At 53.5% G+C, this 25,877-nt stretch overlaps 1 protein-coding gene and 1 long non-coding RNA gene across 2 annotated transcripts; both read right to left on the reverse strand.

Annotated features, from left to right (window-relative positions):
• Nucleotides 1-8,835: 8,835 nt before the first annotated feature.
• On the reverse strand, nucleotides 8,836-14,106 carry LOC149911988 (zinc finger CCCH domain-containing protein 11A-like). The gene is made up of 7 exons (XM_090132905.1): nucleotides 13,290-14,106; nucleotides 12,522-12,712; nucleotides 12,110-12,233; nucleotides 11,623-11,685; nucleotides 10,684-10,998; nucleotides 10,280-10,353; nucleotides 8,836-9,822 (listed from the first exon to the last, which is right to left on the reverse strand). Exons 2-7 carry the CDS (start codon nucleotides 12,573-12,575, stop codon nucleotides 9,766-9,768), a joined length of 687 nt encoding a protein of 228 aa, XP_089989031.1. The 5' UTR covers nucleotides 12,576-12,712; nucleotides 13,290-14,106; the 3' UTR covers nucleotides 8,836-9,765.
• A 19-nt stretch (nucleotides 14,107-14,125) lies between these two features.
• Nucleotides 14,126-19,874, reverse strand: LOC149911989 (uncharacterized). Its single transcript, XR_016462601.1, has 3 exons — nucleotides 18,050-19,874; nucleotides 17,273-17,581; nucleotides 14,126-15,005 (listed from the first exon to the last, which is right to left on the reverse strand). It is a non-coding gene; the product is annotated as an uncharacterized LOC149911989 (long non-coding RNA).
• Between the last annotated feature and the right edge of the window lie 6,003 nt (nucleotides 19,875-25,877).

Raw genomic sequence — 25,877 nt, forward strand, 5'->3', positions numbered from 1 at the left:
TCTAACAGGACCAGGAGAGATTGCATGGTCTTGTGTACTTTGCCCTGCCAATGTAGACTTACTGTGTTAAGGTCTGCGAGCATTGATCCTTCCGTGAACTCAGCCTTCTCCCTTCTACACAGCGTGTTGCATTTCTCTCCCTTCTGTCTCCTCATTGTCACCTACAGGTCATGTCTTCAAAGTCCTGCACTGTGCAGAGAAGCTGCTCCTGTACCAGCAGCTGTATGAGCTCCCTGTGTCCCAGAAGCCCAGCCCAGCTCAGCAGCAGAGGCATAAGGGATCCCTTTCTCCATCCCTGTGGGCTCCCTGCAGATGTCCCTAGGGCTCCACAGGATGATATGTGGAAAAATACTGAAGGAGTCCTTGATGTTCCTTTCCTCTGTGTGGGAGAACACTTTCCTTCCCAGCAGTGTCACTGCTCCTGTCAGAGACAGAGTTAAGTGGAAAAGCCACCTTCCCTTGTCCCAACACAGACAGGACACCTGGGCAGTGACAGGCAGGGATCACAGGTGCCCAAGCAGAAGAAAATTACTCAGATGAGTTGACTGAGGTACCTCGTTCTGAATCTGGAGATATTCTTTTGGTGGGAAATCTCTATAAGTTAAGTGAAAGATACCTATGTGGAGTCAATTGAACCTCTTCTCTACTCATTTTGTGCAAAACAGCACCCAGAAATACAGAGCTGAGAAAATGGATTCATGTGCCATAAGGAGAACTAAGTCTCTCTCTCTCTTCAGCCCAAGCTGTATTCCCCAGCTGCCCTGGGGGTAAAATGGTCTCTGTCTCATGTACATCCTTCATTGCCTAGCCATATTCAGGGTGGCTGAGTATAACACACATGCCTAAATACTGTTCCATATTGCCCCTCTGACTAAAAGCCAAATATGGCCTGCACTCTACTGCCAGACGGGTGGAGAAAAATGCGCTGCCATTGTCATTGTGACATATCACTTGGCTGCCTTTGACTCCAGTTCATACTGGAATTCTAGCATGCCTGGCACAGCAGTGCTTAGCAAGGGCGTGACTTCATTCCGGCCATGATAGTCCTCTCATCCTCTATTCCCCATTAGACTATTGGGCCAAATAGGACATTAGTGAGTCTAGACGACCAAATGGGTGAGTGAATCTTGCTGATTACTCCTTGATTCTGCAGGTGGTGAATCAGATGATGAATGAGAAACAGGGAGTCCCTGTTGATGCAATATTGACGTCAATATGCCATTTCAGCAGCGATCGGCACCTGCTGTTTTTCTGCTCTTAGCAATCCTGCAACAGAAGGGTCCTCTGAGAGACCAGACAAGCTATACAGCTGTTTAATGCCCTCCATCTCCAAGGCAGCTGTACTGAAAGCCCACCAATACTCTTTTTGGGTCCTTGAAGTGCTATCTCCCAAAGCAATCTGGAGCAGGGATGCACAGAGCCTCTGGGCCAGTCACAATGGTAATCATAAACATTCTTTTGCCACTCATTTAGTTAGGCTCACTTTGGCCTCTAGCAGAGTTAACTCTTGTGTTCCCCTGTCACTCCTGAAATACAAATCGGTTTTGTTCCTTTATAACTTGATGGCATTAGAGTACATTGTGCACCAGTGTCAGCTGGAGCCTCCTATTTCCATGGCCCTGATGTGCCAGGCCATTGAATCCATGCAGTCCAATAAACCCAATTGCCCCTTTCCTCTACCTAGCCGCAGGCAGGGCTCCTCGAGTTCTGATTTATGTATTCATAACTCATCTTTTGTGTGTAGAAACCAGAAGGCGCACTGACAACCTCAGAGATAAGATCAGTCCATCAGGCTCACTGGAAAGTGGAGCTGCCATTTTCCTGGAAGGAGCCTTTCTTGTGATTGTTTTCCTTTGCACTTCACATACCCATGCCTGTAGGGCTGAGGTGGGTTTTGCCATCCCACATCCTCATACCCTCTCCATGGTCACGCAGGTAAAACCACAGGATGGTACATAGCTGTTACCTTGAAGCGTGGGGCGAGTGACACTCTGCACAGTTCCAACGCCATTTGTGCTATCCTTTTTTTTTTTTTTTTGTCAATCATGAAATCCCAAGCTGTGAGGTGTGGTTGACACGACCATGGATGGGAAGCTGGACGTGAGCCAGCAATGTGCCCTCACAGCCCAGAAAGCCAGCCGTACTCTGGGTTGCTTCAGAAGAAGCGTGGCCAGCAGGGTAAGATAGGTGATCCTGCACCTCTACTGTGTGCTGCTGAGAATTTACCTGGAGTACTGCATCCAGATGTGGAGTCCTCAGTACAGGGGAGACATGGAGCTGTTGCAGCACATACAAAGAAGGGCCACAAAACTGATCCACAGAATGGAACACCTCTCTTACGAGGACAGGCAGAGAGGTGAGGCTGTGCAGCCTGTAGAAGAGAAGGCTGCAAGGCAACCTGAGAGCAGCCTGTCAGTATCTAAAGGGGAGCTACAGGAAAGAAGGGGACAGAATCCTTAGTAGCTTCTGTGGCAAGGGCAAAGGGAAATGGCTTCAAACTCAAAGAGGGTAGATTTAGGTTAGATATAAGGAAGAAGTATTTTACAGTGAGGGTGGTGAGGCACAGGCAGACATGGACCACTGATGTGGTTGATGCCCTGCCCCTGGAGATTTTCCAAGTGAGGCTGGATCAGGCCCTGGGCAGCCTGATGGAGCTGTGGTGACCTTGTGCACTGCAGGGGAGTTGGGCTAGATGACCTTCAGAGGTCCCTTCCAACTCTAAGGATTCTATGATTCTACAATTCTAAGACTGGGCCAAGTAGGAAGGGGTTTGTTGGGTATGCCACACTCCCTGCTATTCTCAGGCTAAGGGCATCGCTGAACACACCAACTAGTTGGTTAAGTTTCTTTCAGAAATACTTGAATCTGGGTGGTGTTTGCAATTGTATAATGCTGCCAACCAATTAACTAATAGATGAAGTAGGGGGTGGCTGCCTCAACATGAAAGCCATTTGTCTATCTGTGAATACAACCATCCTAGAAGTTCATACCAAGCCAGGAAAAGATCCTATGGGATTTTGCAACAACCTGTACTGCTGAAAATGCCTCAGATTGGAGCAATATCAGTGGTACTATCTATACCCAAAAATCGCTAAGTGTGAGAAGCAAGAAAGTGTTTGGTAAAGTTATCCTGAATAAGCACCTGATAGATGTCACCTTTTTAATGCTTGCAATCAAATGTGACTGAGTGCATTTTCTTTCCTTTTGTGTCTACAGGAGACTTGAATTACCCACATGTGGACAGACGGACCTAGATTTCAGGATGACCCAGCAGGTTGAATAATGATATTAATAATCATAATAATGATACTATGTTTTACCATGGTGCAAATACAATCCTCTTTCATTTGTGTCCAGAAGGGCCCAGAATGGCCATGGGCCTGTGAGAGGCAGATTGGTTTTTTTTTGCGGTGGAAGTTTCAGTATTTTCTGTATATAGCATAGGATAAGAAACCTTTTACAAAGAAAACTCCTGAACAGAGTCAAGTTGAGACTGGGGCGTTTCAACCTAGGAAGAATTGGTACACGCACTAAGGTAAAGAAGAGACAGAACAAGTGAAAATATTGTCCTTCTATCACAATAAAAAGTCCAGAATATTCCCATAGACAATGGATTGGTAGCAGACATTGTGTGGAAGTGTAAACGTAGCTATGGAAGTGTAATGTAGCTATGGAAGTGTAATGTAGCCATAGTGTTAGAAGATTGTGAGCCTGAGATGTTCAACCAATGAGTGCCAGGAGAGGCTTTACTTGTGTCAGACCCAGGGTACATAACGGGATGGATTTTGCTGACTAGTTGTACAATTTCTCCCTGGTCAATAGGAGCTGTGCGCCCATTATTGCAATAATGAACAAACTGCTCTTCACAGAGATCTTTGCCTGATTAGAAATTGTTGACCTTGAGCATGTTTCTTACAGTATCTAAGCGTAAGATACACTTGCTGCTGTTATGAAGATCTGTTTTGAAACTTGCTTGCCTTCTAGCCAATGGATTTTTAGTGGAAATGTCCTGAATACACGTGTTAGACTACAAAAGCCTTGCATGGGAAAATAAAGGGGAATTTTTGCACAAGAACCCTGTGTCGTGTTCCTAGTCTGTGACAAGCAGCCCCTTGTCTTATGGTGCTGGCAGCAGCGAGACAAACACTGACACACTGGTACATATTGCCTGTTCCTGCCTGCTACCTCATTGCTACTGGGTGCCACTGGATGCCACTGTGGAGACAACAGGACTGCTCTCAATTCATGTGAGACCCGAGGGCTGCCAGGAGTGTAGAGGTACAAAAGGAAAGCATGGAAGTGGAAAGAGAGCAGCACTCAAAAGACCACATCTTGCCCTTGCCTTGATTGCCGAGGATCGCCGCTTCGGAGCTGGTCCAGCCAGAAGCGCAGCGACTGATGGCGAGGTACAAGGGGGTTTCGGTCGCTTCCCTCACTCAGGGATCCCGGAGAGAGCAGAGTAGCCGGGCAGCTCTCGGCCGGGCAGTTCTCGCGAGAGCGGACGTCGCGGCGGGGGCGTTGCCAGGGCAACGGTTCCGCACCCACCCCTTCTTGCTTTAAAAAGCCTCGGGGAGCGACACGTCGCTGCCCACCAGAGAAGGTGTGTGGGAAACACCTGGGCTTATCTGTCGAGGAGATTCAGTAAGCCACTCCTGCACGGAACTCCCCAGCAGGGACGGTTGTCATTGCCAGGGTGAGTGATAAGTGCGGGGCTCCTGTTAACGACCCGGCAGCGGTGCGGGGCAGTGCCAGCACTACCGGCAGCAGGGCGGGCCTGATCAGGCACACCCCGTTAAGGCTATCTAATAGTGTTGGTGTGCCTGCTGGTTGGCAATGCCTGCACCCCGGAGGAAGGCTAATAGCACAAGAATTGTGGAGTCCCAGGCGGAAGTCCCATGCTCCCGCAGAAAAAAGACTGCGGCCAAAAAGAGTGTGGAGACTCAGACTGAGGCCCCAACGCGAGATGCTAGTACACAGGTCGCTGGCTGTCATGAGTGCCAGAGCCTGGCCTTTGCAGTGCTGGGTGATGACAGTGGTAGATGTATAAGATGTGACCAACTGCATGACTTACTCAGCCTTGTGGTTGACCTGAAAGAGGAGGTAGAGAGGCTGAGGACCATAAAAGAGTGTGAGAAGGAGATTGACTGGTGGTGCCAGTCCCTATCGGCCCCGAGATCTGGGCGCATAACTGAGGCATCATGTGGAGCACGTCACCCCCCCTGCCTCGTAAACAGGTGGGAGAGGGGAAGCGGCACATGGGTGAGGGGAGCCGGCGGGCTGACGGTGCTGCAGTGAGCCTCCTGTCCTCTCCTCCTCCTATGAACAATTCAAGAAAGGGGGAGGAGTGGAAACATATACCGGCTCGACAAAGTAGGCGTCCCCCATCCCGACCATCCTCGGCTCCCCAGGTGCCTCTGAGTAATAGGTTTGAGGCCCTGGAACTTGAGGGAGAGGTGAGTGGGGATGTAGGGGGAGGTCAACCTGTGAGGTTGCCTTGGGAAAAGCACTTGGCCCCACGCCTCAAGACTTCCTCTGCCCGGAAGGACAGAAGGGTGGTTGTTGTAGGAGACTCCCTGCTGAGAGGAACGGAAGGTCCTATATGTCGGCCTGACCCTACCCGCAGGGAGGTGTGCTGCCTCCCTGGGGCACGGGTCAGAGACATTTCTAGGAGACTTCCTGGTCTGATTCGCCCTTCTGATTATTACCCGTTATTGATAATCCAGGCTGGCAGTGACAAAGTTGCAGAGAGAAGTCTCAGAGCTATCAAGAAAGACTTCAGGGGACTGGGGTGGGTAGTCGAGGGAGCGAGTGTGCAGGTGGTGTTTTCTTCCATACCTTCAGTGGCAGGGCAGGATACCGAGAGATACCAAAAAACACACCTCATAAATAAATGGCTCAAAAGTTGGTGCAAATCCAGGGATTTTGGGTTTTTCGACCATGGGGAAACTTACTCAGCACCTGGCATGATGGCAGCAAATGAAAGTAGTCTGTCTCTGAGGGGGAGGAGGATCTTAGCTGAGGAACTAGCAGGACTCATTGACAGGTCTTTAAACTAGGTATGAAGGGGGAAGGGAGCAAAATCAGGGATGTCGAGCTTGAGCGGGTCATTCCAGGGCTCGTACCGAACCTGCTGGGCGACGACAGTCAAGTACGAAGGGATGGACTGGGGCAGGGGGGTGTTGGGGATGCTGCTGTTCTAGGGGAACCTAGACCATCTATAAAGGCGGTGCGACGGAAAGCCGAGCTGAAGTGCCTTTATACTAATGCACGCAGCCTGGGAAACAAGCAGGATGAGTTGGAAACTGTGATGTGCTTAGAAAATTACGACCTTGTTGCTATCACAGAAACGTGGTGGGATGGTTCCCATAACTGGAATACCACCATTGAGGGCTATCAGCTCTTTAGAAGAGAGAGGCTAGGTAGGAAGGGTGGGGGAGTAGCCCTCTATGTCAAAGAGTGGATAGACTGTGAGGAGCTTCCTCTGAGAAACAGTCATGATCAGGTTGAGAGCCTGTGGGTTAGAATTAGGAATGGGTCTAACAAAGGCCAGCTGGTGATAGGAGTATACTATAGGCCACCTGATCAAGGGGAGACTGTTGACGAGGCTTTCTTTCTTCAGATGTGGGAGGCTTCGTGCTCACGGGCTCTTGTCCTGATGGGGGACTTCAACCATCCGGATATCTCCTGGATAGATCACATGGCGAGTTGCAAGAGGTCAGGAGGCTCCTGGAATGTGTTGATGATAACTTTCTGGTCCAGGTGTTGGACAGACCGACCAGAGGTGAAGCGCTGCTGGACCTGCTGCTCACCAATGTGGAGGAAATAATTAATGGTGTTAAGGTTGGAGGCAGCCTGGGTTGCAATGACCACACTCTGGTTGAGTTTGTGATCTCGAGAACTGTGGGCCTGGTGAAGAGTGGCATCAGGACCCTGAACTTTGGGAGAGCAAACTTTAAGCTGTTCAATAGACTGTTGGCCGAGATCCCCTGGGATGCTCTCTTTAAAAACAAAAATGCTGAAGAGAGCTGGTTACTCTTCAAGGACGCCTTCCTAAGAGCGCAAGAACTCTCTGTCCCACTGAACAAGAAAGCGGGCAGAGGAGGGAGGATGCCGGCGTGGCTCAGTAAGGACCTGCTGAGGGAGCTGAGGGCGAAGAAAGGTGTGTACAAACTCTGGAAACAAGGGCGTGCCACCTGGGAAGAATACAGGGATGTTGTCCGGACTTGCAGATGTGGGATCAGGAAAGCCAAGGCGCAGGTGGAACTGAACTTGGCGAGGGACATGAAAAACAACAGGAAGACTTTCTATAGGTACATTAGCCAGAAGAGACAGGCCAAAGTGAGTGTACCTCCTTTGGTAAATGTAAAAGGAGAACTGGTTTCAATGGACGAAGAGAAGGCCGAGGTACTGAATGAGTTCTTTGCCTCGGTCTTCACTTGCAGCCAGGACTCCAGTACTCCTTCCGTCCCTGAGCCCTGCATCCCTACACCTCTGGGTGGGGACTGGGGTGGTAAATCCCCCCCCGCTGTGAGGACAGAGCAGGTCCGAGACCGCCTCATGAGATTGAATGTGTACAAGTCTATGGGGCCGGATGGCGTGCATCCCAGGGTTCTGAGGGAGCTGGCTGAGGTGGTTGCCGAGCCGCTCTCCATCATATTTGAGAAGTCGTGGCTGTCTGGTGTGGTCCCAGATGACTGGAGGAAGGGTCACGTCACTCCCATTTACAAGAAAGGGAGCAAGGAGGACCTCGGGAACTACAGGCCGGTGAGTCTCACCTCTGTGCCTGGGAAGATCATGGAACAGATCATCCTAGATGACATGCTTGATCACATGAGGAAAGGGCGTGTGATCCGAGACAGCCAGCACGGCTTCACCAGAGGAAGGTCATGCTTGACCAATCTGGTGGCCTTTTATGATGGAGTGACGGCATCGGTGGACAAGGGAAAGGCGACCAATGTCATTTACCTGGACTTGAGCAAGGCCTTTGACATGGTCCCCCACCACATCCTTCTCTCCAAACCGGAGGGATGTGGATTTGATGGGTGGACCACTCGATGGATAAGAAACTGGTTGAAAGGCCGCAGACAGAGGGTGGCCATCAATGGCTCCATGTCCAGGTGGAGGCCAGTAACGAGCGGCGTCCCCCAGGGGTCTGTCTTGGGACCGGTGCTCTTTAACATCTTTATCAATGACATCGATGATGGAATCGAGTGCACCCTCAGCAAGTTTGCTGACGACACCAAGCTGAGTGGTGTGGTTGACACGGTTGAAGGACGGGATGCCATTCAGAGGGACCTCGAGAGGCTAGAAAGGTGGGCCCGGGTGAACCTGATGAGGTTCAACTCGGCAAAGTGCAGAGTTTTGCACTTGGGCCGGAGGAATCCCAAGCATCCCTACAGATTGGAAGGAGAGGTCCTTGAGAGCAGCCCTGTGGAGAAGGACCTGGGGGTCTTGATAGATGAAAAACTTAACATGAGCCAGCAGTGTGCCCTTGCGGCTCAGAAGGCAAATGGGATCCTGGGCTCTATCAGAAGAGGGGTGGCCAGCAGGGACAGAGAGGTGATTGCTCCCCTCTACTCTGCTCTTGTGAGGCCCCATCTGGAATACTGCGTCCAGGTCTGGAGCCCCCAGTACAAGAAAGACAGGGAGCTGTTGGAGAGGGTCCAGAGGAGGGCCACGAAGATGATCAGGGGACTGGAGCACCTCCCCTACGAGGACAGGCTGAAAGAGCTGGGCTTGTTCAGCCTGGAGAAAAGAAGGCTGCGGGGTGACCTCATTGCAGCCTTTCAGTACCTAAAGGGAGCCTACAAAGAGGAGGGGAATCAACTCTTTGAAAGGGTGAGTGACAGCAGGACAAGGGGAAATGGTTTTAAGCTGAGGGAAGGGAGATTTAGGTTGGACGTCAGGGGGAAATTCTTTACGGAGAGAGTGGTGAGGTACTGGAACAGGCTGCCCAGAGAGGTTGTGGATGCCCCGTCCCTGGAGGTGTTCAAAGCCAGATTGGATGGGGCCCTGGGCAGTCTGGTCTAGCATTAGGTGGAATGGTTGGTGGCCCTGCGTGTGGCAAGGGGGTTGGAGATTCATGATCCTTGAGGTCCCTTCCAACCCTGGCAATTCTGTGATTCTGTGATTCTGTGATTCTGTGAAATCGCTAAATGGTGCTGCAAAAGAAGGCTGCAACAAGGGGCACAGCAATGGAGGGGTTGTGCACGAAGGAAGCAAAGCCTCATGCAAACTGGAGGGCTGCGGGGGGTGGCACGCTACTGGGGCCAAAGCAATGGGGGGGCGGGGTGGGGAAGGGGAAGCAGGAATGGGATCTGGTGGGGGGAGGAGGAGGAAAGCCATGTGGCTGAAGTGTGCAAGATGGGATGGTGCGTTTGCATGGCAGGTGGAAGGGTGGTGGGCTGCACTCGTGTGTGTGTGGCACAGGGGGTGGAGCAGAGTGCAGTGGCCAAGTCCTCCCTAGGCAACGTCAGGTGTCAGCAACAGCAGGAGAACCTCCAAGTTCCACTGCCTCCAAGAAGAACAATGCCAGGATGGCAGCTTGGTGGTCCGAAGCTGCATAGTTTCTACTCTGGACCAGCAGTAGTGCAGCAGCTCATGGAATGCCACTGGACAAATCAGGCCGTGCGCTCTTTGTCAATCTCTAATTGTGACTATTTTTTATTGACTACAACCAAACATGGAGTGCCAAGTTGGGTGGCACTCAGAACACTGCCCTGTAACTCTGCGTGCTGCAGCCGCTGCCTTCTGATGCTCTTCCTCTCAGTCCTTCAGCTGCAGCTTCTGCATCATCTCCACAAGGGTGTTCATTGCGGATGACTGGAAAGAAATAAGGCAAGTATAGAGATAGGACAGAAACAATCTAGGGCGATCTCATTAAGAAAGTCTGATCAGTAAACCTTCCAGAACGGCCCCATGCAGCCCAGCACGTTCCTGCCATTCAGGTCACTGACATTCCTTCCCATAACACGCTGCCTATGGTAAGATTCATGCTCTGCTGGGGGAACGAGGTCCCAAAGGTCGCAGTGCCCGACATGGCAAGGCTCTTTATCACAGAAAAACCCTCCAGCCATTACCAACAGTGTCCTTCTCAAGCCAGAGGAAGGCATCCAAGCTCCCCTAGGCAGCTGTCACTGACAGTGTGATTTCCTTAAACATACAGCTGGGTGTTTTTCTATTACATTGCTTGCCTTGGGATTCTGCAATATCTTTCATGTCTGACAGGCAGAGGCACTGAGAACAACAAGAGCCGTGTCTGTGCTCACCAAGGACTCACCTCTGCACGTGCAGCGGCAGCTCTCAGAGAAGCCTTCTTCAATTCCACTCTTCTCTCTTTTCGTTGTCTTCTTGCTATAAAGCAAGAATAAAACTGAATTCGTTCTGTCAGCAGCAAAACTGCAGAAACATGGGTACCATAAAAACAGATGGCAGAAAAAAGACAAAGGAAATTGGAAGCCTCTCAGTGAATGACATTTCCAGTGGAAAGGTGCAGAAGACTACCATGGAGTTAATGGAGTCGGGGTTACATACTGTGGCACCTCACTGCCTTTGGACTTTGTAGGCTTCAACTCTTTTCCCCTCTGCAGAGAAGGAAAAAGCAAAGCAAACCCTATGCAACTTCAGTGTGCTTGATAAGGGCAGCACCTACCCTACAGGGTGGGTACCACAGCACCTTCTTACCTCTTAGCTTGGAGCTCCGTGCTGCAGCAGGCCCAGGCTGTGCTGCTGGAGCCGGCACGCTGTCTCCGCTCTGACCCCTCGCTCTTTTGGTAGCAGGCAACTGCGCTGCTGTTTGCTGCTCTTCTTCCAAGCCCTTGCGTTTACATCCAGCCAGGGACTTGGAGACAGAGCGGGGGCACGCTGCAGGGGAAGGTCTTCTCCCTGAGCTGGGACCTGCTGTTGTAGGAAGCCCTCCAGCCTGGAGATGAGCTCTCTCAGAAAGGACTTCCTGCACCGCTTTCGTGTAGATCTTTCCATTGGGCTCAGCACCTATCTCTGGCAAGAAAGAAGAAGCAAGAAGATATAACAAGAGTCCAATACTACTTTCGGTCTGCAAAATGGGTCACAATGCTAGCACATCTCATCTGCAGTGTTCACAGTCACGGATCTTAGGATCGTGGATGAACTGTGGGTTTGTATTTCAAATCAGCACAGGAAAGGTAACTATAAGTCCCGGGGATTAAGACCCCAAGCAACACGCAGTGAGAACAGTCCCAGGAAGAACAGACAGAAAGCCTAGTTAGAAAGACAGTGCACCAAACCCAGATGCCTGTTGTGCGTCTGTACCTCTCTTGGGTGCCATGTCATGGTCTGTAGCTTCCCCCTGCCTTTCTGCAAGGCTGCGCTTCAGAGGAAGGCCACTGGCATCAGCTTCTGACAGAAAGGAAACAAGAAAGACATGAAGAACATCTCTTTGGAGGAAGACTTTAGCACAGTCAGACACAAATTTCTGGTCTTCAAGCATAGTTTCGTCCATTTGCCTTTCTGCTGATTCAACACTGTGCCATTTCTGCAGTCAACACAGATCTGCAGTGTCCTTTCCTCTCCATCACACACAGCCCTGCATGCAGCCCTATTTAGAGGCAGGTACCCACACCACAGCTCACAAGAGCTGCTTACCTGCGGAGGCTTTCCGCTTCCCCCCTTGCCCAGCACCATTCCACAGATGCGCAGGCTCCGTCCCTACAACAAAATACAATTTGCTGATTTAACAGAAACCAGTAGCCTGTAGAAGTATTGTCCTGTCAGACCAAATCCATCCCCAAAACAACAAAAAACCAAAAGTCTCATTCTTGCTCAGATGACAGCAGAAGAACCCCAGCCTCCCTGACAGCTCTACATTTGACAGAGCAGAGGTGCATCACCAAACAAAACACTATCAGGTGCAAAAGTTGAGACACATTTTGTGGCTCTAAAAGGAATTCACTCGACTCTAAGCATTTATATGCAGACTTCTGCCTCACTGCTGCCACCAACTGCCGCTGTCGGTCTCTCCAACACTTCCACAGTGGCTTATTTGACATCCCCTGCAGCACTGCACCCACTCAGAAGTAATACTCAAAATTCATTCCTCCATCCTTCATAACAGAGGCCTCAAGAAACTCACTTTTGCGTGGCAGTAAGGACGCTCTGTTCCCGTCGCGTCCCTCTGCGCGCTGCAAGATGCGGTTGGATCTCCGGCAGCCTGCTGGCTGCTGCTCCCAAACACGGGGAAGCGCGCTGCGCTGCTTCTGGGGAGAGAAAGGAAGAAATGTCAGTGGGAACGGGCAGCCAAGGTTTGCAGAGAGGTTCCAGATTGTGCCAGAGATAGATTATCAGAGTGCTGAGAGATTAATTATCACTAAGGGAAAATACAGCCTAAGCCATGTCCACGTCATTAGCCCAGACTGTCAGCAGGGAGCGCAAAATCCAAGTGGTTTTTGAGGTGACAAAGGACCAGTAGGGCTCCTCCTGCTCCACCCCTTCCCTTAAACATGGGAAAAAGAAAGAAACATCAAGCAAAGGAAACCCAGCCATACCTTTCCTCTCACAGAGCAGGAATTAGAACCACGGTCATCTCCTTGCTGAGCCATGATGGCTGAAGTGTCAGAGGAAGACTTGCAAGGTCTGAGGGTTCTCTCCACAGGAACCTCCTTCGCTCTTAGAAGGAGCTGGCTTCACTCGTTCTTCAACTGCCTTGATCTCCGAGTTCTCCTTTTGGACAGGAACCCTTACAGAAAGTATCAGCAAGTGAAAAATCATGAGGAAGAAGCATTTTCCCAGCTTTCTTCTGCTACGCAATGTAGTCTCTTGAGGAGGGCAATGCATGGACCTCAGCTGTCTGCAAGAATTGCCCATCACTAGCTGCAGCTTGTGTCTGACTGCCATGGCTTCTGTCAGCAAGTGCCCCCAGGTCCCCTTTTCCCCCACAGGTGTGCTGACCGTCCATGTGCCCAGCTGAGCACCCGGCTCTCTGCCGTGACTTCAGCGCGGTTTGCTGAAACACCTGCTGGGTATGGCACACCAAGCAATCCATGGAGCAGTGAGACACAAGTTGCACTCTATGAAGTCTGCACTCTGCTTCCCTTTTTAGGTCTGACATGAAGGTGGGGGCCTGGCAGCAATTTTCCAGGGGAGGAATGACATTTCGTCATCCTCACCGAAACATGGGATGGAATCTCAAGAAGAACATGTTTCCTCTGGAAACAGCCATTCAGAAGGGCAGCGCTGGAGCTGAGAACTCCTCCCCAGCCCAGCTTTTCTGCTGAGACACCACTGGCAACCACCCAGCACCAAACCCAGCTCACCTGGTCAGCCTGCTCAGTCTGTGCTGTGCCCAGCTCACACACACCGCAGTGGTGCTTCCAATGGGCTCTCACAGGGTGATCTCTCTCAAGAAAAGCACAGAGCTCAGTCTCCGTGTGCAGCACGCTCACGAGAGCACCAGCTCTGCTCACCAGCTGTGGCACAAACGCTCCCACCCCAGCAACCATTGTGACCTCAGAGAGTGCCTGCATCACTTCTGTGCTTTCATCATAAGCAAAGGGAGTGGTCACCTCCTAGATCCAAATTTTAGGAAATCAACACCAGGGTCACCCAGTGGGGTGAATGGGGTTAACTGAATGGGGGTTAATTGAAGTAAAGCAACAGAGAAGTGAACATGACTCTTATGCAGCCCAATAAAAACTCAATATGGCCTCGTTGTGGTCAGTAGAGTCCCAGAGGAACTAGTAGGAACTGGGAGGAGTGCACACCAGTATAGACCAGAAAAGTCCAGTATGGCTAAGTAAAAACCAGTAAGGACCAGTATGGCCTCAGAGTGGTCAATGGAGTCCTATAGGAATCAGTAGAAACCAATAGGAAGGCACATCTGTGTGCCCTGGGGCCGGAGCTGGCCTGTGCCTCTGGCTTTGGGCCCCAGGGCTGGTGCCGGCCTCTCGGGCTGCAGATGTGGCTTTAGGCCCTTGGCCTGGTTCCGGCCTCTCGGGCTGTGGCTGCACCTTCAGGCCCCGGGGCCGGCGTAGGCCTTTGTGGCTGTGGTTTAGACCCGAAGCTGGTGCTGGCCTCTTGTGCCTGGCTTTAGGCCCTGGAGCCGGTGTCAGCCTTTCAGGCTGTGGATTGAAGTCCTGGGGACAGCGCCGGCTTCTCCAGCTTCGGCTTTAGGCCACAGCAGTGGTGCCAGCCTCTCTGGCTGTGGTTGTGGCTTTAGGACCTGGGGCCAGTGCAGGCCTCTCCAGCTGTGGCTTTGTCTTTAGGCCCTTGGCCTGGTTCCGGCTTCTCTGGCTGTGCTTCAGGCGCAGGGGCTGGTGCCGACCTTTCAGGATTTGGCTTTAGGCTCCACAGCTGGTGCCAGCCTGTTCGGCTGTAGATGTGGCTTTAAGCCCCATCTGGTCTGGTGCTGGCCTCTGTGGCTATAACTGTGGCATTATGGCCCAGGGCTGGTGCTGGGCTCTCTGGCTGGGGCTTCAGACTTCAGGGCCAGCGCAGACCTCTCTGGCTGTGGCTTTATACCCCAGGACTTGTGCCAGCCTCTCTGGCTGGGGCTGTGGCTTTATGCCCCAGAGTTGGTGCTGGCCACTCTGGCTGTGGCTTCAGGTCCTGTGGCCACTGCCAGTCTCTCTGGCTCTGTTTTTAGGCCTCAGGGCCAGTCCTGGCTTCTCTAGCAGCATCTTTAGGCCCCAGGACGTGTGTCAGCCTCTCTAACTGGACTGTGGCTTTAAGCATTTGGACTGGAAAGCACTCTATGGCCAGGCGCTGCTCAAATACTGGGCCTCCATTTCCTCCTGGGCATCCACACGTGCTCTGAGTCTCCTGCAGCTTTCTGCAGGGTTTGTAGCTTCCTGCTGAGGAGCTCCTCGTGTTCTTCTGCAACTGCCCCCCAACATCACTACTGCCTCCCCTGGTACCGTACTGGGAGATGCTTCAGAGTCCATTAGCCTGCACTTCCTTCCTCCCATCAGCAGCTGCTCCTACACAAACCTTCATTCACACTGGGATGCCGTCCACTTCTAGCACCAGCTGACCTGCAAGACAGAGGATTAGCACAAATGCAGAAGCCCAAGGCTGTGCCACCACCATGTGCTGCAGCCTTGGGAAGTCAGCTACAACTGCAAACTTTGTTAAAATTAAAACAGGCACCGTAAATTAAGTATGACTTCTGAACTGAAGTAATTGCCACAATCAGAAATAAATACTGAAATCGCTTACTTAACTGTAGGTGGTTACTTTTGAATTCTTTTGTTTTTGGGAAAATATGAACTTGGAATTGAAGGATACAAGAAAAATGAGGAGCACTTGGCAACTCAGGCAAACTGAGCAGTGCAGGGAAGATTGTTGCATTTCTTCTTCTCCTGGCCCAGAAATGAATTTTCCTAGCTTAAAATGAAAAGAGAAGAAGAGCCTGACATAGAGTAGACACAATACAGTCTCACATCACAGGTAGAAACTGGAGAGCTCTTGTGGCACAAAGCTCAGGACTGTAGAAATTAAGGTTGCCTCTAAGCTTTAAAAGAAGATGAAAGACAAGGTTAAATGCAAAACATTAGCAATTCCTGCAGAGCACATCACACAGCTGTAGGCACCACCTGAGAGGTAACAGTCAGGTGAGAAAGGAAAACCTTACTATGTGAACACAGGGACAAGCTACTCTCTTCTTCTGGGCCTTTGTTCCCAGTGAGGATTTCCCTCAAGAGCGCTGCTCAAGCTGCTGCTGTCTCCAGCTGTTGGTCACTTCTACCTGCTGGACGCTGTGCCCACAGGTCATTCTGCTTTGGGCAAAGCCTGCTGGCTTAACTCCAAACCAAGGTCACAGGCCACGTTAATCCAGCTGGTTTATCTGAAAGGGCTCAGAAGCCATGCATGGGATCCTTTCTGCTGGTGGTTCTTTCCAGGCAAGAACCTCCGCTCTCAGATCAACAGCCAAGAGCTGGAAGGCAGAAAAAGCTTTCCAATTCCCATGGATGTGGCTTCTGCAAAGACAACAGCTGCCTACTCTTCAGCAGGGTGATGCCTACCCAGCAAAGCACTCAGCCAGCAGATGCCTTTCCTTACACTGACAGAACTGTCCCACATTTGTGCAGTCCTTGGCATTGCATTTCCAATCCAAGTTCACATATACCTCAACCATTCCTGCTGTGTTAGTTTACTTGGATCCCCAGTTGGGGCTGTAGCTCAAGAGGTCAACGCAACAGAAATAACACAACATGCAACTGGAAAACACATCTCAAAGCCGAGAAGAGCCAACTCTCTGACCTTGGGCACAACTGGGCACCAAGAGCCAGGCCTTGCAAACTTGGCTGATCTGAGCATGCGGGAGGGGGCTGGCAATCAGACCAGGAGTCTCCATTTCAATTGCAGTTCCATGTAGAGAAGAACACCAAACAGTAACAGGTGTGAATGAATTCATTCAAAAGCTGCACAATGAGTTTGTTCTTTATTAAAAAAAGCATGCATTCCAAGTCAAAAAGTAACCGCGGGAGTTGATATCAATGGAAGCTGTTCTTATTCCTACACCTCATCCTCTTACCACAACTTTCCTTGCCTCATCCCTTACCCCAGCTCCTGGAAAATGCCCACAGACTTAAAGTCAACTCTCAAATCCATAGGACTCCTTTCACATTACTCCATTAATAAAAGATTGCAGACTTGTTTCATGCACTCAAACTGATCGAGCAGTGGTATCACCATCACTCGTAACACACGGAAGCATCCAAACCCTGAGGATTTTTTTCCCCTCCACCACCAGGTTCTTCTTAGCACACAAGACTTCTCTTGCTCCTATCAAAACAACAGCCAGCAGTACAAAGCAAGCAGCCACCAAGGACTTTAAAAACAAAGCCTGATCCACATAGCATATCTGAACCTCACAAGAGGCCGACTGTAGGCAGACCTGGAGGGGTGACAAAGGACAGCAAGAGGCTCAGTGACAGCATGGTGACAACGCAGGGCTTGCGGGGCCGGATGACAGTCGAGTCCCACCCTCTGTGTGGTGCTCAGTGTACAGGGAATAGTGTCATCCAAGACATGGTGACACACAAGTGATGGTGACACCAGATGACGATAACAACAGTGACAGCCAGGGATGGGGACACTGCGTCATGGCTGTTCCACATCGAGGTCACCTTGTGTCATGGTGTCACCTGAAGACAGTGACACTCAGTGACACCCAATGGCATCCAGTGAAGGTGACACCCAATGATAGTACCACCAACGATGATACCACCAACCCCATGTCACACCCCATGTGTCCCCCAACTGTCCCCCGCTCCCTCCCTGTAATCCTCCTCGTCACCTCTTCAATGAGGATGTCACCATGCTGCAGTTGTGCCACCAAGGCAGGGGGGACAGCTTGGGACAGTCATGGACAGCCAGGGTGACAGCGTCACCAGGCTCCAGGAGCTGTAGGACGCTGATGGGGCTCTCGAGGTAGACGGGTTGGTATGGCCCCAGGTTCCACGGTTACAGTGACAGTGAGAACTTCGGGGACAGGTGGTTGTCCCGGTGCCGACACTGCTGACGGTTGTCCTGGTGTCACCTGGTGGCCTGTGGGGAGTTGTTTCTGTGGAGCTTTGCACGGAGATTTAGCGAGAACCATCCATTTCTGAAAGGAAGTGGCGAAAAAAATACAACAAAATTGACATAGTATTTATTTTAATGGAAACAGATATTTTTGGGGACGATCCCATGGGGACAAAGCAGCATAAGAACGTGTCACTATGTGAGGTTGTCCTCAAAATCCCCATTCGAGAACTCTGGAACACTACAGGAAACCCTGGGCACCCTCTGGTCACCCCAACAAACCCTCTGGGACATCTCTAGACCCTTCTGGATGAGTCCAGGATCCACTAGACACCCCAAGACACTTCAGGAACATTTCCAGACCCTTCCAGAAGACTACAGGACCATCTGAACCCACCGGAGGATGCCCCCAAAGCGTGTTCCAAGAAGGGCAACACAGCTGGTGAGGGGTCTGGAGCACAGGCCTGATGGGTGGGGGCTGAAGGAGCTGGGAGTGTTCATTGTGGAGAAGAGGAGGCTCAGGGCAGACCATATTGCTCTCTATAACTACCTGAAGGGAGGCTGTAGTGAGCTGGGCTTCGGCCTCTTCTCTCGTGTAACTGGTGACAGAACTAGAGGGAATGCTTCAAGCTGCACCAGGGGAGATTTAGGCTGGACGTTAGGAAATACTACTTCTCTCAAAGAGTGGTCAGGCAGTGGAATGGGCTGCCCAGGGAGGTGGTAGAGTCACCAACCCTGGAGTTGTTCAAGGAACATTCGGATTTTGTGTTGAGGGATATGGTTTAGTGAGAACTATTGGTGATAGGTGGATGATTGGACTGGATGATCTTGTAGGTCTTCTCTAACCTTGGTTTTTCTGTGATCTTCTGTGATCTTCCCAGTCCCCAGTCCTGCCCTGTGCTGGTGTTCTGCAACAAACAGCAATCCAACACACTGTGTCCCTGTAGAATCACAGAATCGTTCACGTTGGAAAAGACCTTCAAGAGCATCGAGTCCAACCACAACCTGAAGTACCCCAACTCTAACAACCCTCCTCTAAATCATGTCCCGGAGCACCACATCCAAACGGTTTTTAAACACGTTTGGGGATGGTGACTCAACCAACTCCCTGGGCAGCCCATTCCAGTGCTTAAGAACCTTCCTGTAGAGAAGTTTGTCCTGATATCCAACCTAAACTTACCCCATGTCTGTGTGTTCTGTGGAACCCCACAGATGTGACAGTGGAGTCTGGTTCTGCACTGGCTTCTCAAAGAAAACCAGCGCACGGTATCAGGAGCGGAGGAGGAAGCAGATGATTCTGCCACTGATGCTGTCATTGCGCGTCCCCCCCAGGACTCCCACAGCTTCCTCTTCCCAGCCCCGCTCAGCTCCTCGCGGGCTGCAGACGCTGCTGAGGCTCTCGCACTCCACGGCCGTCATCTTCTTCTCGTGCTGCCGGACCGCTCTCTGCAGGGCTGCGCTGAGTTCCTGCCGCTGCAGCCAGAACCGCAGCTCCCGTGCTGACGGATGGAGGAGCTTCGTGCCGGCACCCACAGCACGTGGTCCCCGGGCTGCCGGTGGCAGGGCAGGATGCTCCCCTCCCTGTCTCCCATCGCCCCTCAGCTACGGCATCCTCCTATAATCTGCCTAAGGACCCTGCAGAGGGCTACAGACAGGCCGATCGATGGCTGATGCCAACGGCACGAGGTTCAACACCACTCAATGCCGGGTCCCGCACTTTGTTCACAACAAGCCCAGGCACCGCTGCAGGCTTGGGGCAGAGCGGCCGGAAGGCCGCGTGGAGTAAAAGGCTCTGGAGCTGCGGGCCGACGCTCGGCTGAACGTGAGCCAGCAGCGCGCCTTGTGCAGGCGGCCGAGAAGCCCGCTTTACCGGCAGCAGCGAAGGCAGCAGGAGCAGGAGGCGATCGCCCCGCGCTCAGCCCCGCCCCGCACAGCGCCGGCCTCGGGCCGGCACCGCGACCGCCTGGAGCGGAACGTCAAGGTGCCCCGGAGCCGCTCGTCTCCAGCGGGTTCCCCACGCCACCGCCGGGCCGCGCCGCCCGCCCGGACGCCCCGCTCCCCCACCTGCCGGCGGCCGCCAGCCCGCGCTCGCCGCTCTCCCGGAAGGCCCGCACGGAGCGGGACGGGGCGGCGCGGGCCCGGCCCCGCTGAGGTCCCCCACATCCCCGCCCTTCTCCTCCCGCAGCCGCAGCCGGGGCCCGGAAGCGGAGCGGGCGCACGACGGCAGGCATCGCGAGGGCAGCGGGGCCGGGGCCACGGGGACGCGCGCGGTGATGTCGCAATGACGGCGCGCCCGTGGACAGAAAGGACCCCGCGCGGAGCGCCCGCCCCGTTCGGCGCACCGACCAATGGCAGAGCGGAGGAGGCGGGGCCGAGCGCGGGCTCTCCGCCAATGGCGGCTGCGGACGCGGGGCCGCCGCCATGGAGATGCCGATGGCGACGGCGGGATGGAGGAGCCGCGGGGCTCCGCGCGGGGAAAGCGGCGGTCCGCCGCCCCGCGTCCCCGCCGCCGCCCTCCCCGTGCCTCAGGGACGCCGGGCGGTCAGGGGAAGGCGGCGCGGGGGCACCGCCGCCGGCCCCGTCCGTCCCCCGTCAGAATCCGGCTGCCCTCGGAGGGGGAACCGAGCCGTCCTCCGTCGTTGCGGCGAGGCGCTGCCCGGCTGCGAGAAGCGGCGGCTGACCGCGAGAGGCGGGACCCGCCCGGTGTCCGGGAGCGGCTCCTGGCTGAGCCGGGCAGCCCCGGAAGAGAGGGAGCGATCGCGCGGATCGAGGCGCGTTCGAGCCTGGCACGGAGTCCGGCCAGCGCCTTCGCTCCTCGTTCGGCTCCAGTCATCGGCAGCACTGTGCTGAGCTGCTGCCCCGCAGCTGCAGTCTCCAAGCGCCGTTTTCCATCTGATGCCGTGGCGACGGTGCGCCCTCCCTCATTGCAGCGCGTAAAGCCATCCTCGTGACGACAGCGCATGCGTGATGGCGTCCCCATGGCGACAGCGCCTCAGCGCGTGCGCCGCTCCGTCGCTGTGGCGCCGCGCTGTCCCCGCTGAGTGACGTCATCAGCCCCGTGACTGAGGAGGAGGCGGAAGTGGGGCGGGACACCCCGGGGCTCCGAGCGCCGCCTCAGCTTCTACAGGTGGGTGTTCCGGGGGGGGCCCCGGGGTTAAGGGGGCTGGGGGCCACGTGCCGCTCTGCGTTGGCCCCGCGGGGTCTCTGTGGCGCTCGGGGCTTCCGCTCGGCGGGGGCAGCTGCCCTGTGTTTCCCCGCCTCCCCCACCCCGTGTATTTCACTGCCCTCCTCCCCTCCCCCTGCCACTGGTCGCCCACAACCTCCCCCGTTGCTCTGTGTGACCCCCGGGGTTGCGCCTCCCCTCCCCTTTTTCCCCCTTTCAGTTCCTCCATTCTGATCACTGTAGTCCTCTTCCACCCCTCCTGTCTGTGCCTCCCCCGTTCTGACCCCCGGGGTTCACCTGCCTGCCCCCTCCCCCTCCCGATCCCTCATTGCCACGTGAGCTCAGGTGCCTCACCAACTGCCCCAGTACTTTACCATCACCCAGACCCGCAGTCACTGCGGAGCTTCGTTTGCAATGAGGATCTGGAGAACCTCTCCCAGCCATGGGAAAGTTGCACAGCAATGCATCCATCCCACGGTGAGGCGTCCAGAGCCGCTGCAAGCAGCTCCAGCCTTTCTCGCACGGAATAAACCAACGTACGGAGCGGTGCGGGGGGACAGCCGCTGCCCTCTTTCTCCTCGTGGCTTTCTCCCCGCAGCCTGGCCAGGGCTCAAGGGGAACGAAAGGAGTCGTGCTGTCAATCCTGCTCTAGCACGGGCCTCTTTAGCAAGACTGTCTGCCCAGCCCCTCTGCGTCGGGCTTCATCGGGTAACGAACACAGCAGCAAAGCTGCCCTCGGCTCCTCGGGGAGGGCCCGCCGTCCTCGTGGAAACGCAGCGTGACAGCACGCGGGTTCCAGCAGCACCGGCGCTGTGACTTCCTCTGCCCGCCCTGGAGCCGCAGCCCGCGAGCTTTCCCGGCCTCGCACACTGAGCAGCCGAACCTGCCGTGCTGCACGCGGTCCCTCCGGGCAGAGGCCCGCCAGCTCTGAGCCTCGCCCGGCCGCCGCTTCAGCCGTGGGGAACGGCGGCACGCAGGCTGAGCCGGCCGCCATCGGCGCGGGGCGACGGCGAAGGCCCGGCCTCTCATTGGTCAGCGCCGGCGCCGCCCCGCCACCGGCCTCCCTCTCATTGGTCAGCGCCGGCGCCGCCGGCTCTCTTCTCGCTCCCCTTCCCTTCAGCTCCCTTGCGGTGTCTCTCCCCTGCCCCATTCCCGTCCCCTGCCGTTACCTTGCAGCATCTCCCACCAGTTTCCTTCCCTTCCCCTCCCTTGCGGCGTTTCCCCCCAGTCCCCTTCCCTTCCCGCATCTCCCTCTGGTCTCCTTCCCTTCCCTTGCATCATCACCCCGGTTTCCTTCCCTTCTCTTCCCTTGCGGCATCTCATACCGGTCCCCTTCCCTTTCGTTCCAGCCTTTCCCCCTGGTCCCCTTCCCTTGTAATGTCTCACCCTGGTTTCCTTCTCTTCCCTTCCCATGTGGCAAATTCTCCCAGTCCCAATCCCATTCCCTTCTCTTCCCTTACACAATTTCCCCTGTCGCCCTCCCTTCCTATACGGCATTTCCCCACAGTTGCCTTCCCATGCCTTCCCTTCCCTTATGTCATCTCTCCCATTTCCATCCTTTCCCTTCCCATGGGGTGTCTCCTCCTGGTCTCCTTTCTCTTCCATTACCTTGTGGCATCTCCCACCAGTTTCTTTCTCTTCCCTTCCCTTCCCGTTGCCCCTTGTGCAAGTCATGGAATCGTGCACCATTAAGTTTCATTATTACCATCAGAACACGCTGGATGTGAGAGTCACCTTTTTTGCCCCGTTAGTAGGCCATGACAGAATTGGATCTCCTCTGAAAGGACTCTGGGTTCCCACTGCTGCTGTGTGTGTGTCCCTGCATGATCCCTGCTGGATCACAGAACCCACAGGGTAGGAGGAGAGAAGCTTCAGACGAGACAAGGGGCATCGAGGTCAGCTCCTGGACATCAAATCACGTGCCTCAGAGCGTATTCCTCCAGCATCTCTGGATGCTGCCTTCTGACTGAGAGAACCACCAGGGAGTGTGTCATCAGTGACAAAAAATACAAAATGAATGTCTTCTGGTATTGCTGGAATACAAAAAAAGCCAGAAGGGGCAAGACAAGAAGCTAGACGAGGTAAGGGGAGGCCAGAAGAGGATGGCAAAAGAGGTGAGGTGAGATGAGGGGATGCCAGAAGGAGAATCCAAAAGAGGTAAGACAAAAGGCTAGAGGAGACAAAGGGGGATGAGAAGGGGATGAGAGAAGGGGGTGCCAGAATGGGACACCAGAAGGGGGTCAATAAGAAGTGAGATGAGATGACACCAGATAGGGATTCCAGAAGGGGACACCAGATAGGGCAAGATGAAAGGTGAGATGTGATGAGGGGAGGACAGAAGGGGGCACCAGAAGGGGCGAAACAAAAGGCAAGACAAGACAGGAGGTGAGGCGAGATGAGGGGACTCGAGAAGAGGAGTTGGCAGCAAGGCTCAGCTTGAAAAAAGGACCATGAGCCCAGGTCCTTTTTTCAGCCGTAGTTATTTAACTCTTGAATAACTTCCCAAATGCCCCTGGGCTTGGCAGAGTCCCCTGGCACAGGCTGAGCCTGGTTTGCAGCCAGCTCGTACTTCGGCCCCAGGGCATGGGAAGGAGCCGTGGATCAGGGGACAGGCACTGAGTGCTGGGAACCCAATGGCACCGAGCCCCAAGCCACCAAATCAAGCATCTGGTACTTGCCTTCTGTCTTCCAGGACCACCTGGAGATGGTCCCTATATCAAGGATTTGTCCAAGTAGGTATGCCAGAGTCCTCTTAAGTCCTGTGAGGCACCAAGGTGAGAGACCGATCCCTTGGGGCCCTAGGAACATGACATCTGGGGACACTGAGAAGTGAGAGGCCAATGGGGACATGGACAGTGGGGACATCATGGTGACACGGGGACATCGTGGTGACATGAGGACAGGGGGACACATAGAAGCAGGTGGGTGACAGGGACATCAGAATACAGGACAACAAAGACACGCGTCCCTGGCAGTGTCCACTCAGCGCCCTTGTTGCCAAGCAGGAGATCGGGAGTGAATAAAAATCTGGCAGTGGCAGCTGGGTTTCCTTGTCATTTACTGCTGCAAAACCCAAAGACCATGACTTTTAGATCTTTGAAATCTCAGAATCGTGGGGTCTTAGACTCATAGAATGAACAAATCATGGAACCACAGAATCACAGAATCACAGTATCGTAGAACTATAAAGTCAAGGAGTCACTTGGGTGTGACAAGACCCCTACAGTCTCATCAGGAGACACGTCATGTATTTTCTGCTCATAACCAACATCAGGAGTCACCACGTTACATCCAGAAATCTGCATCGTGAATCTGAAACGGCAGTAGTGCTGCCTCTGTCCATGAGGACAATTTGTCCTTAGGACACGCAGCCAGGCAATCAAAAATTTGTGTTGGGGTTTGGAGTCACTGGGCTGTGTGCCTGAGTTTCAGCAGAACAAAAGGTGTCCTACTGGTTTTGTTCCCGTGATGGTCCAGCCTCCTGTCATGGCTTCAAAGAAAGTGACTCTTGTTTTATCCAGATGAAAAGAAATAATAAAACACTGATAAATGGCTCAGAACTGTAAATGGCTCAACGGTTCCTCAAGGAAAAGCGGTGTGCTAATTTTAAGTGTTATGTCTGGCAGAATGGATAGCTGGTCACGGCCTTGTGGGACGTTTCCCATAGATAAGAGAGCTGCTGTGCTCTGAAAAGATCACTTGAATGTCTGCTTTGGAAATTGCCCAGAGAGCAGTCAGCTGGAAGAGTTTCCTTTGGGCTGCTTCTGCTCTGCAGCGTTTGTCAGGGAGCTTATCAGTGCTGTGTTATTTGCTGTATTTAAATACAGACTGACATCACACTTAGGTGAGGTGAAGACTGTTTTTAAGATAAAGGCAAAGCAGGTGGGTGATACTTGGTAGTAACTTCACATTAAAGGTTCCACTCAGGAAAACCCTCTTTGCTGGTTTGATGATATCTAAAAAGGAATCCTAAGTTCTTTGTGACTGTACAATGCTGAAACGTAAAGTGTGATGGGGTCCGAGGTTCTCAGGCTGCTCAGCCAGCAGCTGAGCATGGAATCATGGCTTCTTTTAACTTGGAAAAGACCTCTCAGATCATCCAACCATTAACTCAGTGCTGCCAATTCCACCGCTAAACCCACAGCCTGTGACATGTCACCATATCTGCATCATGTCACCCTGCTGGGCCCCGGGCTTGTGGTGCTGGGGAGTAGGTGTGGGGACAATGGCATGGCACATCCTTGGTTGGGCTTGATGTTCTTAGAGGTCTTCTCCAACTTAGTTCTTCCGGGATTCTAGGACAATAGGACTCTGGGATTCGGGCATGATATTAGGATTCCCCCCTTTGGGGCTCGGTGCCATTGGGTTCCCAGCACTTAGTGCCCTTCCCCTGATCCCTGGCTCCTTCCCATGCCCTGGAGCCAAGGTAGGGGCTGGCTGCATGCCAGGCTCAGCCTGTGCCAGGGGACTCTGCCAAGCCCAGGGGCATTTGGGAACGTGAGGGGGGTCCCAAGAGAATAAATGCAGTCCTGGCTTCTTGCAGCCTCACCCAGCTCCCAGCGTACAGTGGAAGATGAAAGCAGTTACTGTCATCGTGCTCCTGCTCCTCGCCTCCATGTGCCTCCAGGCACAGGCTAGGGTGTGCAGACGGGTTCTTGGTAACGGGCTGGCTCGCAACCACTTTCTCCTTGGGTTCCCTTGCTTCCTGCTCTTTGGGTCCCCTCTGTCCCCTTGGTTTGCTCGCTTTGGGTTCCTTTGGTTCCTTCTCTTTGGGTCCCTGGGTTCACTTGGTTTCCTCTTTGTGAGTCCTATTGATTCCCTTTCTTTGGGTCTTCTTGGTTTCTTCTCTTTGGGTTTCCTCTTTAGGTCCCCTCTGTCCCCTCTCCTTGGATCCTCTCGGCCCCCCTTCTTGGGTCCCCTTGTTTCCTTCTTTGGATCTCCACCTTCTGGTCTCCACCCCCAGCCGATCCCCACATTCCAGGGACTCCAGATGACATGTGGAAGCAATTGGGTCTGTGGGAACCAGTAGGGATTTTCCCTTTAAGACCAAGGGGAGGCCATATGGGGTTGTTGCGAAGGCATCACCCGCTGCCATATGCTTTCCTATTAACTCCAACCCAAACTGTCCCTCATCCTCCTTCCTCAGCTCCTGGATGACTTCGAGGTGGGAGCAAGCGGAGCTTTTGATTTAGGAGTGAGTACTACGGTGCCCTCA

Source organism: Phasianus colchicus, unplaced genomic scaffold, assembly GCF_987193195.1.
Source record: "Phasianus colchicus unplaced genomic scaffold, bPhaCol1.hap1.1 HAP1_SCAFFOLD_48, whole genome shotgun sequence".
Lineage (NCBI taxonomy): Eukaryota > Metazoa > Chordata > Aves > Galliformes > Phasianidae > Phasianus > Phasianus colchicus.

Excerpts from the sequence above, each read along its gene's own strand:
- LOC149911988 (XM_090132905.1), bottom strand. The coding sequence starts at position 12,575 with ATGGCTCAGCAAGGAGATGACCGTGGTTCTAATTCCTGCTCTGTGAGA. Across the intron at positions 10,354-10,683 it reads ACGGAGCTCCAAGCTAAGAG|CAAGAAGACAACGAAAAGAG; the intron begins GTAAGAAGGTGC and ends CTTGCTTTATAG. Across the intron at positions 9,823-10,279 it reads CTGCCGCTGCACGTGCAGAG|TCATCCGCAATGAACACCCT; the intron begins GTGAGTCCTTGG and ends ATTTCTTTCCAG.